Consider the following 17,014-nt stretch of genomic DNA (forward strand, 5'->3'; position numbering starts at 1 on the left):
TGCATGGGGCATTCTTGTTGTGTGTGTGTGCATACCCCTTTGCCTCCTGTCTAGTTGACCCAGTCAGTTCATTTTTTAGAGCTTATTATTCATATTGTGTGCAGATTAATGTAAGCAAAAATGGAAAAGGCCTTACAATACACAGGTTATTGAAAGCTCTACTTGTAGTTCAGTAAAACATGTGGGTTAATTACATTGTCATTTAATAGCTGTTAAAACGTTGCAGGAAAATGGTGGATTTTGTTGATCCTTTTCCCGATTTTAGATAGGTGAATTGTCAAAAGACATTTTTTTTGTGATCAATAATTTTGTCCCATAAGAATGAGGGAGGTAAGAGCCTGTAATGCGAATCTTGTCAGTGTGCACTGTCCTGTGTAACAGAGGACTGTTAGACTGCAGCCACTGTGACCTTGGGGTTATCCAGAGCAGTTCCCCAGGGAGAAGGGTGCACTAAATTAAATAATTAAAGTACCATCAGTTACATTGACTTGTACAGGATTTTGGATAAGCAGCACAGTAACACATTTAAACAGATGATTTACTATCTGCATTTCTAAAGCTTTGAATTATAAAGTACATGTATGTAAAATGATTTTCTTCAGATGTGCAGCCAACATGTTAATGTTCCTTTTAGTTTATTTTAATAGATTTTCATTTACTTTTTAAATTATGAGCACTATATGTATAAATATGTTTGTTCTGTTTAGGTCAGCATGACGTTATCTATGGTAATTGTTAAAGGACATGTCATATCAGAAGGGGTTCTGCTATTTGGAAAAGCTGATTTCTACATCTGTGAAAACTTTACAATGTCTGAATCAAGAGAAGTTTATTATAAAAAAAAAAAAAAAACACCAACCTTCCAGGTAATATTACAGTTGTATTATTAAAAAAACAAACAAACAAACAAAAAACATATAAATGGCATATAAAATATGTTGTTTTCATCAACGATGCAAAAACACGATTTATTACAAAAAAAAATTATATATATATATATATATATATATATATATATATATATATATATATATATATATATATATATATATAGTTACATCACAGCAGATATTGGAATTGACTGCTGCACACACACTGTGTCAATGAGCATGTTACTGTTTAAAATGTATTTAATAATATATGTATTTAGTTTGTAGGAAAATAAAAGACAGTTTATATTATTTTCAATAGCTTTATACATTTAAAGTGGGGTGGGGATTGTTGCTTTGTGCCTCCTATGGGCTAACATCACCACTGTTTCAGAGCTTTTAACCTTTTTATTTCTGGAAAACTAAAATGAACTAGGGTTTCTTATTGGTCTGAAAACACGTGCAGATTGAAGTACAGTTTTTTAAAAAGGGAAGTAACGTTCAAGGGAAGTGTACAGTGCATTAATAAGACCTCATCTTGAATATTGTGTTCAGTTCTGGTCACCTTGCTACAAAAAGGATATTGCTGCTCTAGAAAGAGTGCAAAGAAGAGCGACCAGAATTATTCCGTGTTTAAAAGGCATGTCAAGGAATTTACAGTGTCGACCCAAGGAACTTTTTCGACCTGAAAAAAGAAACAAGGACCAGGGGTCACAAATGGAGATTAGACAAAGGGGCATTCAGAACAGAAAATAGGAGGCACTTTTTTACGCAGAGAATAGTGAGGGTCTGGAATCAACTCCCCAGTAATGCTGTTGAAGCAGACACCCTGGGATCCTTCAAGAAGCTGCTTGATGAGATTCTGGGATCAATAAGCTACTAACAACCAAACGAGCATGATGGGCCGAATGGCCTCCTCTCGTTTGTAAACTTTCTTATGTTCTTATGTTCTTTTTATGTTCTAAAATAAAGGCCCCTTCCTGTTTCAGAATTATCGATTCCTTCATTTGCAACATATTTAACAAGGAGAAACCTGGTGAGAATCCTACTTGCTCCAGGAAGTTCAAGAAGCGCATTACATGCATTTTCTCCTTCAGGTAAGGCTGTGTATCAATAGGAAATTGTATTTGTGGTGGAGAACTAGTTGAAACATTTCTTACTCATTTCCCATTATTCATGTTGTATTGCCATTCCGATGATCTACTGCATGCTTGTGAAATGTTTTGTAAATTAACACCTAGCTATTATCTTGTTACTTAATAGAAAAACAAAGTTGCATGCTTATGTATTGTCTTCTTTTTTTTTTTAACATTGTAAGACAGCACACTTGAAATATTTATGAGATGTGGAGCATCCAAGTTTCTGGTGTTTCAGAACAAAGATCAAATGAAAGCTTTTAAAAAGTGAAGTCAGAGAGCACTAAAATAGTTTCCATTGTCAATTTCTGTTGTCCATGCCTTGAATAGTGAGATTGATTTTCTCCTTTTACTTTTAGGTTTTGCTCTGCTGTACATTCATTAAAAGGGAAAGGGGTCACAGAAGCCATTATTAATGTATGGTAGGAGCCACTAGGTTATTCCTTAACACAAAAGAGACAATGAGTATGTCAATACATGATCAGCTTGCAGTGTACTGTAATGGTAAAGAATCGTGCATGTCCCCTGATAATTTAACAAAAAAATGTAATTGGTTTGGGCAGTTAATCATTTGGAGCTCTATAAATTGATATTTTTTTCTGATGTAACGTCTTATCAAAATAATGATCAGGTTGTTATATTGATACATGGCTTGTATAACACATGCTTTGCAACCAATTATGAAGAAGGCAAGCACCATTACAAGTGCTTCAATAGCAACAGGACTGTTTGGTAATTGGCTTCTGGGCACAGTTAGCACCATCCGTCTAGTATTTCGGTGTCCAACTCCAAATGTGTTCCTTTATTAATAATTAATCCTGCAGTTTATTATTTTTTAAACTGATGCACACTTTGCATCTGAGCTAAAATTTGCATCAATGTAATTTGAATATATTTAATAATATTGTAAAAAAAAAAAAAAAAAAATCTTTATAAAAAAATGTATGATTTATATGTGTTATGAGATGTACAGATGTGGTGGATTCCTCGTATTTGTTTAAAAAAAAAAAAACTAGAAAAAGCTCTCTTATGTTGAGTATGCAATAAGTGATATTAAATATTAGTATCTGTAATTGAGCATCCTTCCACAGAGCTGTTGATAGGATGCCTACTGTAGTGTACAGTAAAACCAGCTTACTAATTCATCTTTGCTTTTCAAAAGCACTGCTGGTGCTGGTAATGCAATTATATCAAACAATTGCAGTGTAGTCTTTTGAAATGTATAAAATATTAGAATCTAAAACCTGAATTTTGAGTTGAATTTAATATTCAGTTGTATAGTTTTGAATTGTCTGATATTGATAATCAGTTAGTAGATTTACATCAATTGATAAGTGTACTTATGAAAATAAAATATAATTCATATAAATGTTCAATAAATCAGCTTTTAATTATCCTTTATAAATTATATTAAAAACAAATTGGCACAGCAACAATAAACTTAGGGCTGCCTTTTGAAGCAACAAGAAGGGCACATTGTCTGAATATATTTGTACTAGTTATATACTGTTAAAAAGTATATTCCTTTTAGTAAAGTATATTCCTTTGTCTTTACCTTGCTTCAAAACAGGGTATTTTGTTACAAAAAAAAGACAAACAGAAACTTTGAATATAATCTTTTTAAAACAAGTACATTGCAGTAATTATCATTTTTAAATGTTCAGTTTTATTTCTTTAAATCATGTGATTTATAGAATTATTTGCCCCATCTTCATTGGCATTCCCATTTCCAAGTTTCATCTTCTGATATTTGTTTAAATGGCCTGTGATTTCCAGTTCTAAAATTAAAGGCAATGCATGTGCTGCTGTCAAAAGACTCAGTGAGGTCTGAGCACTATCATGTTACTGTTTTTACAATATGTGGTGTAATACCAGATAACAGTGAGCCTGGCTTTCCACGTAGTGCAATAGCCCTTGCCATTTACCAAGGGAATAGCAAATTGCAAACAGTGGGGAAAGACACCTCAACATGTCTGTGTTTAATGAATGCATTTTGTTAGCCTAGTATGGAGAAGAGCTGGGTTGGATTTTTTTTACCTCCACTCTTCTTCGGTTTCCTGTGCTGTGGAATTCGGGGTAAGGAGACCTGGGAAAGTCAGTTTCTTTGCAGAAGGGGCAAAGTGCTTCAGTTTGTTTAACTTATCTCTTTCTTCTTTGCACTTCTTGAAGCAGGGCTTGCACAGGCTATCTTCATTGACTAGATACAGACACTCTAAACGCTGGACGGTGTCAATGTCCTCTTCACCTCTAGCCTGAAGGAACGGGTTCCGTTTCACATTTACCTTCATGAGCTTGGGAAGATTAGCAATATTTTCAGGCAGGCCAGTCAGTCGGTTATCAAACAGGCCCAGTTCCTGTAGCTCCTTCAGAGCAGCAAGAGTTGATGGGAGGCACTCAAAACCATTCATTCCAAGGTTGAGATGGCGCAATTTCTTCAGCTGGCCTAACTGCAGTGGAAGAGAAGCTGCTGTAAGTTTGTTGTTGCAAAGGTTAAGGTAAAATAGGTTTTCAAGTTGCCCAATGGTCTCAGGAAGTGTTTCTATCTGGTTGCTGTGGAAATCCAGCCAACGTAGATTCTTAAAATTTTCAATGCAGTCTGGAATCTTTTGTAACATGTTTCTGCTGAGATCAAGCTCTTCTACATCTGCCAGTTTTAGAATACATTTGGGGAAGGTTGCAATGCCCATGTTGCTGAGGTCGAGTCGACGTTTGCCATCAGCTGTCATTCTTAATGAGTTCTTGGCTAATTTAAGGGTAATCTTTTTCCCTTTAGGTCCTGCTTTTTTCTTTCCTTTGCCCATTTTCCTGTAAAAAAAGAAGAGTTGCTTACAGTCCTACCACAATATGTAGGATGATTTGTGTAAAAAATATGTAAAATGCAATAAAAACACAAATAAATAAGTGTATGTCTGCCCTGCCTAAACAATGCTTGAATAAGTTTTACCATGCTTAGAAATATGACTGTTAAACTGCAGTAAACCTTTATCAGGTGCTTTGTGTTACTTTATTTAAGTCATTAAGCATTTGGCAGTATGTATGTATGTATATCTATCTATCTATCTATATAGAGAGAGAGATGCATGTCTGTAGGCAGTCTGAAAGAAAGCCTATACTCTTGGGAATAAAAAAGAGCCTACAGTCCTGCTCATTCACCCGATAACCCTTTAAGGATATGCTAACATACCTATTTCCCTAATTAAGTTTAATAAACAATACAATAGGTAGTGAAGTAATTAATGTATCTTGAAAGTGAGCAGAAACTAAGATGGGTTACAGCTGATTGATCTCTAGCTCCTTTCACGCTATAGACTTCAAAGCATGAAGTAAAATCAGGGCTGTGATAAATGATTGTTTGGGAAGAGATATGGGTTTCTGTACTACACACCTCCCCATTAAAATGGTTTCATTATAAGCCCTTCAGGCCCTTTGGCTACTCATTAATCATATTCAGGAGTATGAAAGGGAGCTCAAAAGAAACTAATGTAGTTTAGCTAATTTCTATTATCTGGAATACAAAACAATTTATAAATCCACCCGCATGGAGTTGTTCAATATGCATTTTGTTTTAAGATTTTATATATATATATATATATATATATATATATATAGATAGATATATATATATATATAAGCAATGTATCTTGTACAATAAGAAAAACCCCACACTCAACGTATTAACTTATTGACTACCACAATAATACATGGAAAAATGTATAAAAGTAAACGTCCATGCAAGTATAAAATTCTCGAAACCTTGTGGACTTTGCCAATACACCAAATTTGGAATGTCTGTACCATGTTTTAATTGGATCAGCAGCTCTCAAGACATACATCAAAATGTAAATGTGAAATACCTACATAAGGTATTTGCCCCTCCGCTATAGTTAGGGGTCTACCTAAATCGCGATTTCAAGGAAATCTGGAAATTGAGGGTCACTGTGAAATTCACCTCTTTTAGGTGCCCAGTGCATATCGCACAAGTACGGAGAAAAAAAAAAAAGAAACCTTGTTTAAATGAACTGCTGCACAACAGCTGTTTGAGAATACCCTTGCTGTAAAAACTATGTTAAAGTTAAACACGAAGAGCAAGTGAGCTGCTTAAATGTAACTGAATTAATTCACGTCCTTTTTTTTTTTTTAGCCCAGCTATGTCTGAAGACAACACTTGTCCTCCCTCCACGTTAATAAATATAGTTGTTGAACTGGATGTCATGAGCTCTATCACCCAAAACAGCGCAACGACGTATATACCAACAAGTTGCTGATGCCCTCTCAGAACTGACCAAATAAAACTGCAAATTAACGTATGATGGAAATGCCACCATTGACAATGATCAGTTTAAGACAACTACTGTACACAGTTATACACTGACACCTCTAGGGGAGATGCGTTTTCCATGACTGTTCAGTTATGATTATGTCTAGTTATGATCTACTATAGTTTCATTTTCTGATCTGTTTCTGTTGCCATGTTACAAGCTAAACACTCTGATTTTAATGCTGATTTAAGTTACTTGTTATCTCAGCAACTTCAAAATAATACAAGTTAAAACATTTAATATTTCAATTATGGATATAATGTCATTAGGCAGTGGTTTTAATTTGTTTTATAGTTTAGTCTTACCTGGATCAATTGTGTAACTTGAGAGGTTTACTTCTTTTGCGCAAATATAATTGAAAGTTTAAACTCTGCTAGATAAGAAAATACACTTTTCTTATTAAAACAAAAACATAAGGAAAGTAACTATAATAGTTTCAGTTTCTTACCAGAATTTGCTTCAGTGAACTTTATAGCTGAATTAATGAGAGTAAACCTCTCAGTATCCCAAATTAAAAGTCTGGAATGATCTCCTCGAGTCTGGCTGTCATTGTGCCGGATTCTTCCTTCTCTGACTCTGTGAATTATAAATAAGGCTTTCTACAGGGTTTGTAAATAAAAACCAGGAGAATACAGTAACATGGAATGATTTACTGCATGCTCTTGTCTTCATATATTTATCAGTAATTAAAATGAAGCATTAAAATACTAACTGTAGAATCGATTTCCCAGGCAAATTGTCAGTAACAAAAACAAGCCCGGCTTTACTTTTGCTCTCTTCCTTGTTTAACTTGGTTGCTAGGAAACAGAAATCTGTGGGCCCTGGAGAGCATTTGTATGTCAGTGGCATACTTGTAAAAACAAAAAAAAAAGTTTGGAGTAGCAAATTTATCTGATAGCCTTTTTTAAACAATATTGTAAACACATAAACCAGAGACCCTAAAAAAAGGTTTTAATTTTCATTGTGTGTTCCTCTGTAATTTATTTATGAATTTCTTTTTTTAAATACAATGACAATGACAGTGTGAATGATTGCTTGTTATTTCAATTGTCAACAAAATACCACTTACTGTGCCCTGATTCATGTAATATTATTTTAGTATTTTACTAGGCCATTTTACTGGGTTTTGCTATAAACATACCACAAACAAAAATCTGTTGAAAAGCATGACACAAAATTGAAACAGAATCAAACTTATTTTGATAAATGAATGGCTTTTCCAGAAAGGGAAAAAAAAACAGTTTCTAAAATGAATCCAGAATTGACCCATAGTTTAAATACAGCCACTTCTACCAAATATTATGAAAATCTAACACCTCACAGTGCTTGTGGTTCTCTAATTTAGTGTATTGCTGTTATTAAACAGGTCAAAAGCAGGAAGGGTCTTATTTAGTGATGAAATGAACATTAATGTTTAGATCAATTGAATAGGCCCATTAACTCACAAAGAATAGGCCCATTAACTCACAAAGACTGCAAAAAGAATGTATTTGAAATGCAAAACGTAATTAATATTTGGTGTGGGAGCCCAGACCCATAGATACATAACACACACACACACACACAAGGAAAGGCAAGGGAAGTCTATGGTTGGTTGTGACAGGGTGCAGCTTTGTGTGTTTTTGTGATGTTTACAGTGGATGTGAGTCTCTGTGTGGATCTGAGTGAATAAGTGAGGATCTGAATCTGAGTGAATGTGTGAGGAATGTATGAAAGGTGCTGCAGCTGATGAGGTGCGAATTACCCAATTAGCTGCAGCGCCTGTATAAAAGGGAGCAGTTGGGCGTGTTAGTTGGTGACTGTTTGTGAGAGTGAAAAGACCTGTATGAGAGAGAGAGAGAGAGAGAGAGAGAGAGAGAGAGAGAGAGAGAGAGAGAGAGAGAGAGAGAGATCTCTACTTCCTCTCTGCTCTCTGAGCTAGAGTGACTCTCTCTCTCTGCTAGAGTGGTTGAGTGAGAGAGAGTGAGTGGCTTATTGGTGTATATTTTGTGTTTATAACTTGTTAGTAGTGTTTTGTGTTTGTTCTTTTTATTTGGCCATCATGCCTTTTGTTTTATGTATTTTGTTTAATTAACGTCTTTTATTTTCCCTGCACTTCCTGACTCTGAGTCTCCTTACCCCGACCAGCCTGTCACATTGGTCTCTTAAAATTGTTACTTTGCTGTATGTGTTATTATGTACATGCTAGTGGAGTTGTTAGGAAGGAAAACACTTCTCTTTTGATACTGCTGTATAAACACTAAGCTAAGGACTGATACTTAATTAAGGGACAAACTCAACATGCTGAAACTTGCAGATGAATGAAATTCGAGTTCTGGTTTTAAATTTCACTGGGGATGGTGAAACTGTGTAAGGACAGGAACATTATCTTTAAGAATACTCAGTCTGGGCACATTACTCTGTGTGTTTAAATGTCTTGTTGGAGGGAGTTCTTTACCCTGGATTGAGGTTTTATCTTGCATTCATATAAATTAGTTAAAATCACTTCCTCTGGAGTTGGTGTTTTATAACCATTCTAAGGGAATTAATATGCTGCCTTCGTAAGATATCTGTGCTATACACCCCTTTTGCTCTTCAGAAGTGATCAAAATACCTACTTACAGTATACCACTAAATACAATAACATGTGATGAAAAAAGTCTGCAATATTGCAGTATTGCAAATTTTAGGGAAGTTGTATTAGGATCTGCCACTGTGAGCAAATATCATAAAAATATTCCCCTTACATGATGATAGTAATAAGACAAAGACAACCAGAAGTCCCTGCTAAGTTTTGAGTTCAAATCTGTTAACAGGAAATATTTGTTTTGAACAACTCTACCCCCCAAGTATCAATATAAATGAGTTAATGTGCAGTAAATGGTCTCATGAGAGATGATTTTTCATTCTAGTCTAAATGAATGTCAATGTGTGTCCCATATACATTATATTGAAAGTTACAGTAAGTCAAGGTGGTTCATTTACTGTTGTTGCCGTGGCTATGGGACATATCAAACTAACAACATGAATACTATAATCATTATGTCGGAACACATTTATCGAGAATAAAGTTAAAAATATTATTTTATATATAACATTCAGAGAACAAGTTACTCCATTTCTTACAACCAAATAGTGTTTTTTTTTTTTTTTTTTTATGTAAATCTGTTATAATGAGACACGTGCTGTTTACTAAACTAAATAGCTAAACATACAATAATGTAGCTTAATTCAACAATGAAAAACTAAGTTTATTTGAAATAAATAGACTGCTGTAAAAAAAAAAAAAGTACTTACTGATACCCAATTGAGTGGCGGTTATTAATTTTTTTGTAAACTATTTTTGTTATTGTAATTATTGTAATTTTTTTCTCAATATTTTATGCTATTGAATTCATTCATTTTATGTAAACCTGTCTACTGTTTACACTTTCAACTTCTCTAATGTCAAGCATTACTTATGTAACCACAGATTATATATGGCCTGTTCCCCTCATTTAGAGTGGCACATTTTTTCTACTGTACCCAACTACAGTAGTACTGACCTGCCTAAATGAAAGATATCAAAAATATTTGTTCTAATGGGTTTGGAAGTTGTTTCTTCAAGTTTTGATTTTCCTTTCAGAAAGAATGCAGGAGGAGAAAAGACAGCACTACATAAATGGCAGGTAAGTTAATAGTAAATCAAACAGCAGCACTTTTTTCAAAGGGCCGGTTTATCCTTGGGTTGTTTTTCTCTCTTGTTTTGGTGGCAGAAAGGGAACATGAGTAATGTTGAATACCTCATCTACCTAAACACCTTGGCTGGCAATGACCTAATGCAGTATCCTGCCTTCCCTGGATTATTGCTGATTATGATTCCGAGGTGAGCGATGAAAAACTTGTTTGACTTCTTAATATGATTTATGTCAGCTACTTCCAAAAGGAGCCTCCATTTGGATTTTATTTAATGTGACTGCAGTAATTGTAAGCCACCCACTCCAAGAAATATTTCAGAACACTGGAGATTTATTGATCTATGACTTTTATATAAAGAGTCTTAAATAAATGCTCTATTTAAAGAATCACATTGAAACTGCTCCCCTGTTTTGTATATTTGTTTTCTGATGAGATATGGCAGACTCTAATGAAAAAAAAAACATTTGATGTCGCTTTTTTCATAAAGTTTTCTCAATGCATATATTAGATTACTTGGTATAATAATAAGCACATGTATTGCCAATGGAAAATTCAATTAGGAAATTGGTTGCTGATTGCATCTAGGCAATCTCTTTTTCTATTTTTCCTACATTTATCCCACAACATGCTTCAGGGTTTCCAGAATGTGGTCATACATGTAACTTAACACTTTACAATAGGTACCAGGAATGTGATGTACCGTGATATAATAAGATCTAAAATAATCTAGATCCATAATTACAAAATATATAGTAAATCATTAATTTCTTATGTACACACCTAATTCATAAAATTGTGTATATAACCCAATTCATATGAAATGACAGTAATCGTAAGCCGAGCCCTGTCCTACATACCACCCGCGTCTGAATCCTTTCTATATCAGGTTTGGTTTTTGGTGTGAGTTTCCAATAAATAGCATTCCCTTTGTCACTGAAATCAGTAGCAACAGATCACATTTAATTGAAATCTTCACGTCTTTTGTAGACATTGGATCTTTCTTGTCCTACAACCTATCAAGATTTGTCAAAGCCCATGGGAGCACAAACTGAAGAATGACGAGCCAAATTTATTCAACGAGACAGAAGTGGAAAACGACGATGATGAGCATTTGAACTTGTCCATACAATACAAATCACTGGTCAATCAAAACGCTGCACGTTAGACGAGATCACATTGTAGTCTTTTATTGCTGCTGTGAAACTGATTGATCATTGTGCTTAGCATGGCCAGTGGTGCTGTGCATGGACTTCCACAGCAAATAGGAACAAACCAATTACAGATGGATAGTTTTCCTAACAAAAAAAAAAAAAAATCTCAATCACCTGGATTTTGCATATTGTACTTTATATTCTAAAAAGAACAACAGATACAAAGATTATTTTGAATGTATTGCAACAATTGTGTCTGAGGTAGGGTAAATACTGCTTTACATTAATTCACCTTCCTTCTGCTAGTTTATTGAATGGAATATTTTTAGTTTCTTAATAATTTCTTAAAAAGTAAAGAACAAAAACATATAATTTGGAAAAAATGCATATTTATTTTATTTGATAGAAATATGTATAGAGGCATTTGCTTAAGAAAAAGACCCTATTTTTAATTGCCTTAATTGACAGGCTCTTCCTCCCCTATCTATGTTGTGACGTATGCATAATAAAATCCACTTTGTTGTAATAATGATGTATTGTACTAATAAGGTTTGCAACTTGTCAAACGGATTTAACACAAAAACCCCTCTAGTGAGAGAAATACTAGTGGAAAAAAAAATACACAATATTTCCTGGATGGGGGGGGGGGGGGGGGGTCAACTCTGAAGGTATGAAAATGAATATAAAACTGAACATATAATTACAGTATCACGGCAGCACAAACAATATGAAAAAGCAATATGATTTTGCAGCTGGGGTTTTTCTGTGCGCAGTTGCAATGGCCTTATGCATTACCAATGAACTCTTGTATTATCTTTCTATATTCTAGGCGTTTCTGCAGTGCCACTACTGCACCCATTACACCTCTGCCCATAATGCACCCTTTTGCCACACTCTTAATTAATAACATGTATTAATACATTTTTGTGCATGATAAAAAGTCATACAATCCAAAAGGGACTTCCTGGTCATTTTGGTTTGGTAAACTGCATGCCGTACCATTCACTTCATCGTATGGTAGGGACAACAATGTAATGGTTGAACTGCGTCTAAAACAGAAACAGGTCTCATTCCAAAATCGCTGACCTGTATTAAAAGCGCAGGCACACATTTTTTTCTAAATGTTTTGTGGCGCTTGACAGGGAGACTTTTTTTATTAATATCTATTTAAAATATGAAGGAGCAGACTTACGTTAAACACTCAGCATTGTATTCTGATCACAGCGCAAATGCGAGTGCACGTGCAAACGGCGCTGCCCCTGATTCTGTGGCACAAAAATGGGGCAGAGATGTAAAAAAATCTCACTGCGCTAAAATGGTATTCTGAAGACATGTCCTTCAGCGTTATTTAGTGCCAGCCCCATTGCCACATGTCGGCATAAACAAGGCCAACCACCCCCCCACCCACGAACACTGTCCCGTAAGCCCCCCACCCCACACCACCCCGGTGTTATCATTAACAAATTCGCCAAAGTGATTCTGATGAACTAAATAAAATAAACAATTGAGCACTGTGTTAAGATCTGCTGAAACCAGGTTTATTTAGTGGTGCAATCAGGAACTTTAACAATTGAACACACTATAAAAAGCAAAGTAGTCCCAAGTAGCAACTGTGTGTGTTTGGACTGACACAGAAAGAGGAAATCAAAGAAAGAAAAAAAAGTAAAGAAGTAAAAGATAAGAAAAAAGAACCCAAGATGAAAAAATGACAAAACATAAGAAACTAACAATATTATTTGAATTCATAATAAACAAATATATTCATTAAAACAAATATATCCTATTTTGCAGATACAATGGAGTACTATATTTATTTTCACAAGGAACCTAGCATTTTATTTTCATAGCAATTATTACAAGTGAAAATATTTACGTACAGTATAGAGAGCAGCATTACAGGAGCGCCACTTCTGTGTGTGTGTGTGTGTATCCTTTTTTTCCCTGATTGTTGTTAGTGTTGTGTGTACATGTGTGTATCATGCACAACTTTAAACAAGTTAACTGCTGTGTAAACTTGACACAATGGATTTGCTTTGTTTCTGTGTTTGAAATAAGTCTCAACTATCAGCAAACCTGAAACAAGATATCAGTTTCATTGCCTGATAATGTATGAGCTTAACTAGTTTGAAACATTATAATGAATTACAAAATGGACCTTTAAACTGATTGGTCAATACAAGGGCTTAAATCTCTGATGAAGGACCTTTAATGTTACCTTTCAAACTATGTTTAATCACTGTTTCAAATCAATCAATCAATCGAAAATACGTAAATGCAGTGTTCGTGTATTTTATCTTTTGCCTGCTTGTGAAATTCTCCGTTCTTGTTGTGCACATGCCCTCTGAATGTTGTTTGTCAATGTAAAATATTCTGCTTCCTTGCTGTCCTATCTATTTATTTAAATTTAGTATGGCAAATAGAGGTAAAAAATAAAATAATAGAGAAAGTGTTTGCTGTCAGTGGCAATACAGTAACTACAATACTATAGCAACTAGTCTCAGTTTTGAATGACGAGTTGAAATCAAACAGCTGCACACAATCTGATTAGTTTCAGCAACTTTATTTAAGCATATCACGGTAACAACACAGGCATGTCGCAGCTCTTCTAAAGCCAGGGGAAGGAGGCTTTGACTTTATGAACACACACTGTGAACAAGTAACTGAACAAACAGTTGGGCTCCAGGAAATATTCCATGAGAATTAAAGCTGTGGTTATATTGAAACTCTAGTATATTACAAGCTCAGAGGGAACGTGATGTGGCACTTCATGTCCCGCTAGAAACTGAATCAGCTGCTGCTATTGGTAGACAGATCAAGTATTTTACACTTTACATGTAGTAATGTCAAAGCCATCAAATAATGTATCTTGTACAATTATTATAAATAATGTAGGATTGCCCTACATGCCTCCACCTCTTCTATTAACATAGCAATCACCTGTGTCGTGAAGCATGGTTTACGTATTCGCTCTGCAAGTGACCTACTACTTGTTGTTTTTCTTACTCTGTACTACTGCCGCTCGACATGATTGCCCCTTCTACATTCAGAACTGAGCCTTGAGGTGATGCAAGCACATTCTATCTCTTAAAGGGATTGTTGCCTGGCCCTGATTGATTGGCAGATTCCCCAACCTACTCGGCATTGATTGGCAGGGCGCTGTCACTGCGCCACTAAACGTGCTTGCGCTGGGTTTTTATTTTGATCAGAGTCACACTTTGGAGAAACCATATGGGGCAGACACATTTCACTTTCACTACTGTGTCTGTGATTGTACTCGTTTGATCAAAGTTGAGCTCTGAGTTTGAAGACAATTTTTTCTTGAAAATCTTTAAAGGAATCATGTGCGGATCTACTGTTATCTTAACCCTCCTATTAGGTTTCAGGTCTATTTGACCCGACTCTAGTTTCCAATTAGCTTAAATGCAATTTTTCTGTTCATTTTCTGTATAATATTGTATGAGTTTTCCTAAGTTGGGGTCATGAACTTATACACAGAAAACAGAACTTGGCATTTATCTATGTAGATTTGTGTTCAGAAAAAAAACAAACTTCTTTAATTTATTTTATTATTATTATATTTGTATTATTATTTCTGGCTGCACCTGTCTGGAAATATTTATAAACAAAAAAACAAACAATATATATCTACAAGGCAGAGCCTAATTTTCTCTGTCAGTATTGCAACAGCATCTGACTAGTAAAGACATTCAAAAATGAGGAGCTCATTTAAATGCATACAAATATATACTAACAGTATGGTGTTGCCAAATATTTAATTTGTGCTTTCTTTTATGAAACTCTCACATCAATATTTTGTGTATTCAGGTGATACAGGATTTAAAAAAATGCATTTGTGAGTTGGGCTTCGGCTTTGTGCACATACTGTATGTAGAAATTGTAACTGAGCCTTATTTGGTTACATTTCTAAATAAAGAAGCAAATTAATTCAACATACAACAATCAAATCATAATGGCTTACGATGATTAAAATGTTTTCCACCTTATACTCCAGTCTTGCAAGGTTCTTACTTTAAGAAAGTAAAGCATCACAGTCCATTTCTTACAATTGAAAGCTGCTGATCATGATAGTAATAGCTAGTAAATGTAGATCAAACTGTGGGTCATCATTTCATGGTTTATGGAGTATATTCACAGAAATGTCTTTCACTTTTGATCACATTTTTAAAGATTTTACTAGAAAACTTTTGAATAAAATGTGTATATGTTTTAAACAGATAATTTGAAATGATAGCAAAACCGGATGTTTGTTTTCAGTGTTTGATAAGATATAGTTGTAAAATAAACTAAAATGTTTAAAAACCATGAGTCTTACAGCTCCCTCTCATGAACTCAGCTTTTTGCAAATTCTTTGTAAACCTTTTCTTTTATTCTTTGTGAAAAAAAAATGATTTCAATATATATGCAAATAAATTTATTAGCATCAAAAGCATAGAAAAATCAGGTTTCCTCTTTTAAAAGTATTAGATTTGAACACTGCTATCCAATTGATTAAAATAAAATGTCATGCATATTTAATAGTCTGCATAAAACAATAAAGATATTAGGTGCACCACAATGCATTAGGCTGCAGAAAAATCACATTCCTCTTTGCTGTAATATCTTTAACTTGATTTGTAGCACTAACAGCATTTACTGTGTATATATTATTTTTATTTAATATAGGTAATCTTTTTACTGCAAAGTTTAGTGTTTCTCAGGAGATTGCTTTCAGGACTTATAAAACCTGCAAAAAATGAAAAGCTTCAGTCACCCCCAGGCAAAAATATCAATCTGCGATTAAGCAAATAATATATTTAATAGGCTGCAAGGGACACTTTCTTCTAATTTATTTAGATTTTTCTTTTTATATGGTCCATTGTTCACTTAAGCGAGTTATGACTTAACATATGATTTTTCATATACAAAATATATCAGAAATGACACTGTAGCAGCTACTTGATAAAAAGGTTGCCTGCGTTGCATAAGCTGACATTCAGTGATAAGATATTAGTTTATCACGTATTTTTTATCCATCCATGGAAAGCTAGAACATTTGCTAAAACAGATCTTGGCCTGACCCAACATACAAATACAAATACAAATACTGTACCTCTTCGATTTACATTTACATTTCAACGTTCGTTTTAATCTATCTGGATTGAATCTAAATGCACTTGGTCTCTTTGCTCTGCTGCTGTGAAAAGAGCACTAAAACTTATCAAGCAGAAATAGAAAAGGATGAGCAAAAACATTTTTGCACGACCATTTCTGTAGGTGAAGGGCTGCTGGGGAACACATTGACTTGACAGTGTATAGTAGCTTGGTACTAATCTGTAATTTCCAGTTTTGTCAGTATTTCAGGGTGGAAGTTTTGATGTTGCAGACAGGATGTTTCACAGTGTGAAAAATGAATGAGATTGCCAATGGGATTCTTTTACCTGCCAGATTTTCTTATCAATTCTAATAAGTTTTAATTTGGTGAGTTGCCTGTCCTGTTTTACAAATTAATCTTGCTAATATCAGAAACATAGAGCTCTGAATTACAAGTAGAATTAGTCTGTGGCTTGCTGGTCATTGTACCTGAATTATATCTAAAGGTTTATTTTCCAATGTTATTTTAGGTTGCATGCAAGATGGAACGACATTGGGTGATGTGGTGCTACCAAAATGGGCAAAAGACGATCCACATGAATTTCTCAGATTGCAACAGGAGGTCAGTACCTGGAGATATATATATATATATATATATATATATATATATATATATATATATATATATATATATATATTTCTTTCTGCATTGGTAAAACTACAGTACCAAGATTCCAAAAAAGTCTTGTCTAATTTTCTCTAAATACCATATACAAGTTTGTGGGGTTTAT

At 34.4% G+C, this 17,014-nt stretch overlaps 1 protein-coding gene and 1 pseudogene across 1 annotated transcript; one reads left to right on the forward strand and one right to left on the reverse strand.

The window, feature by feature from the left end:
* Window positions 1–12,036, forward strand: part of LOC121321651 — a 40,011-nt pseudogene extending 27,975 nt beyond the window's left edge.
* On the reverse strand, window positions 3,650–7,424 carry LOC121321800 (leucine-rich repeat-containing protein 18-like). The gene is made up of 2 exons (XM_041261015.1): window positions 6,773–7,424; window positions 3,650–4,810 (listed from the first exon to the last, which is right to left on the reverse strand). Exon 2 carries the CDS (start codon window positions 4,804–4,806, stop codon window positions 4,039–4,041), a length of 768 nt encoding a protein of 255 aa, XP_041116949.1. The 5' UTR covers window positions 4,807–4,810; window positions 6,773–7,424; the 3' UTR covers window positions 3,650–4,038.
* Window positions 12,037–17,014: the final 4,978 nt, after the last annotated feature.

This window comes from Polyodon spathula, chromosome 10 (genome assembly GCF_017654505.1).
Source record: "Polyodon spathula isolate WHYD16114869_AA chromosome 10, ASM1765450v1, whole genome shotgun sequence".
Classification (NCBI taxonomy): domain Eukaryota; kingdom Metazoa; phylum Chordata; class Actinopteri; order Acipenseriformes; family Polyodontidae; genus Polyodon; species Polyodon spathula.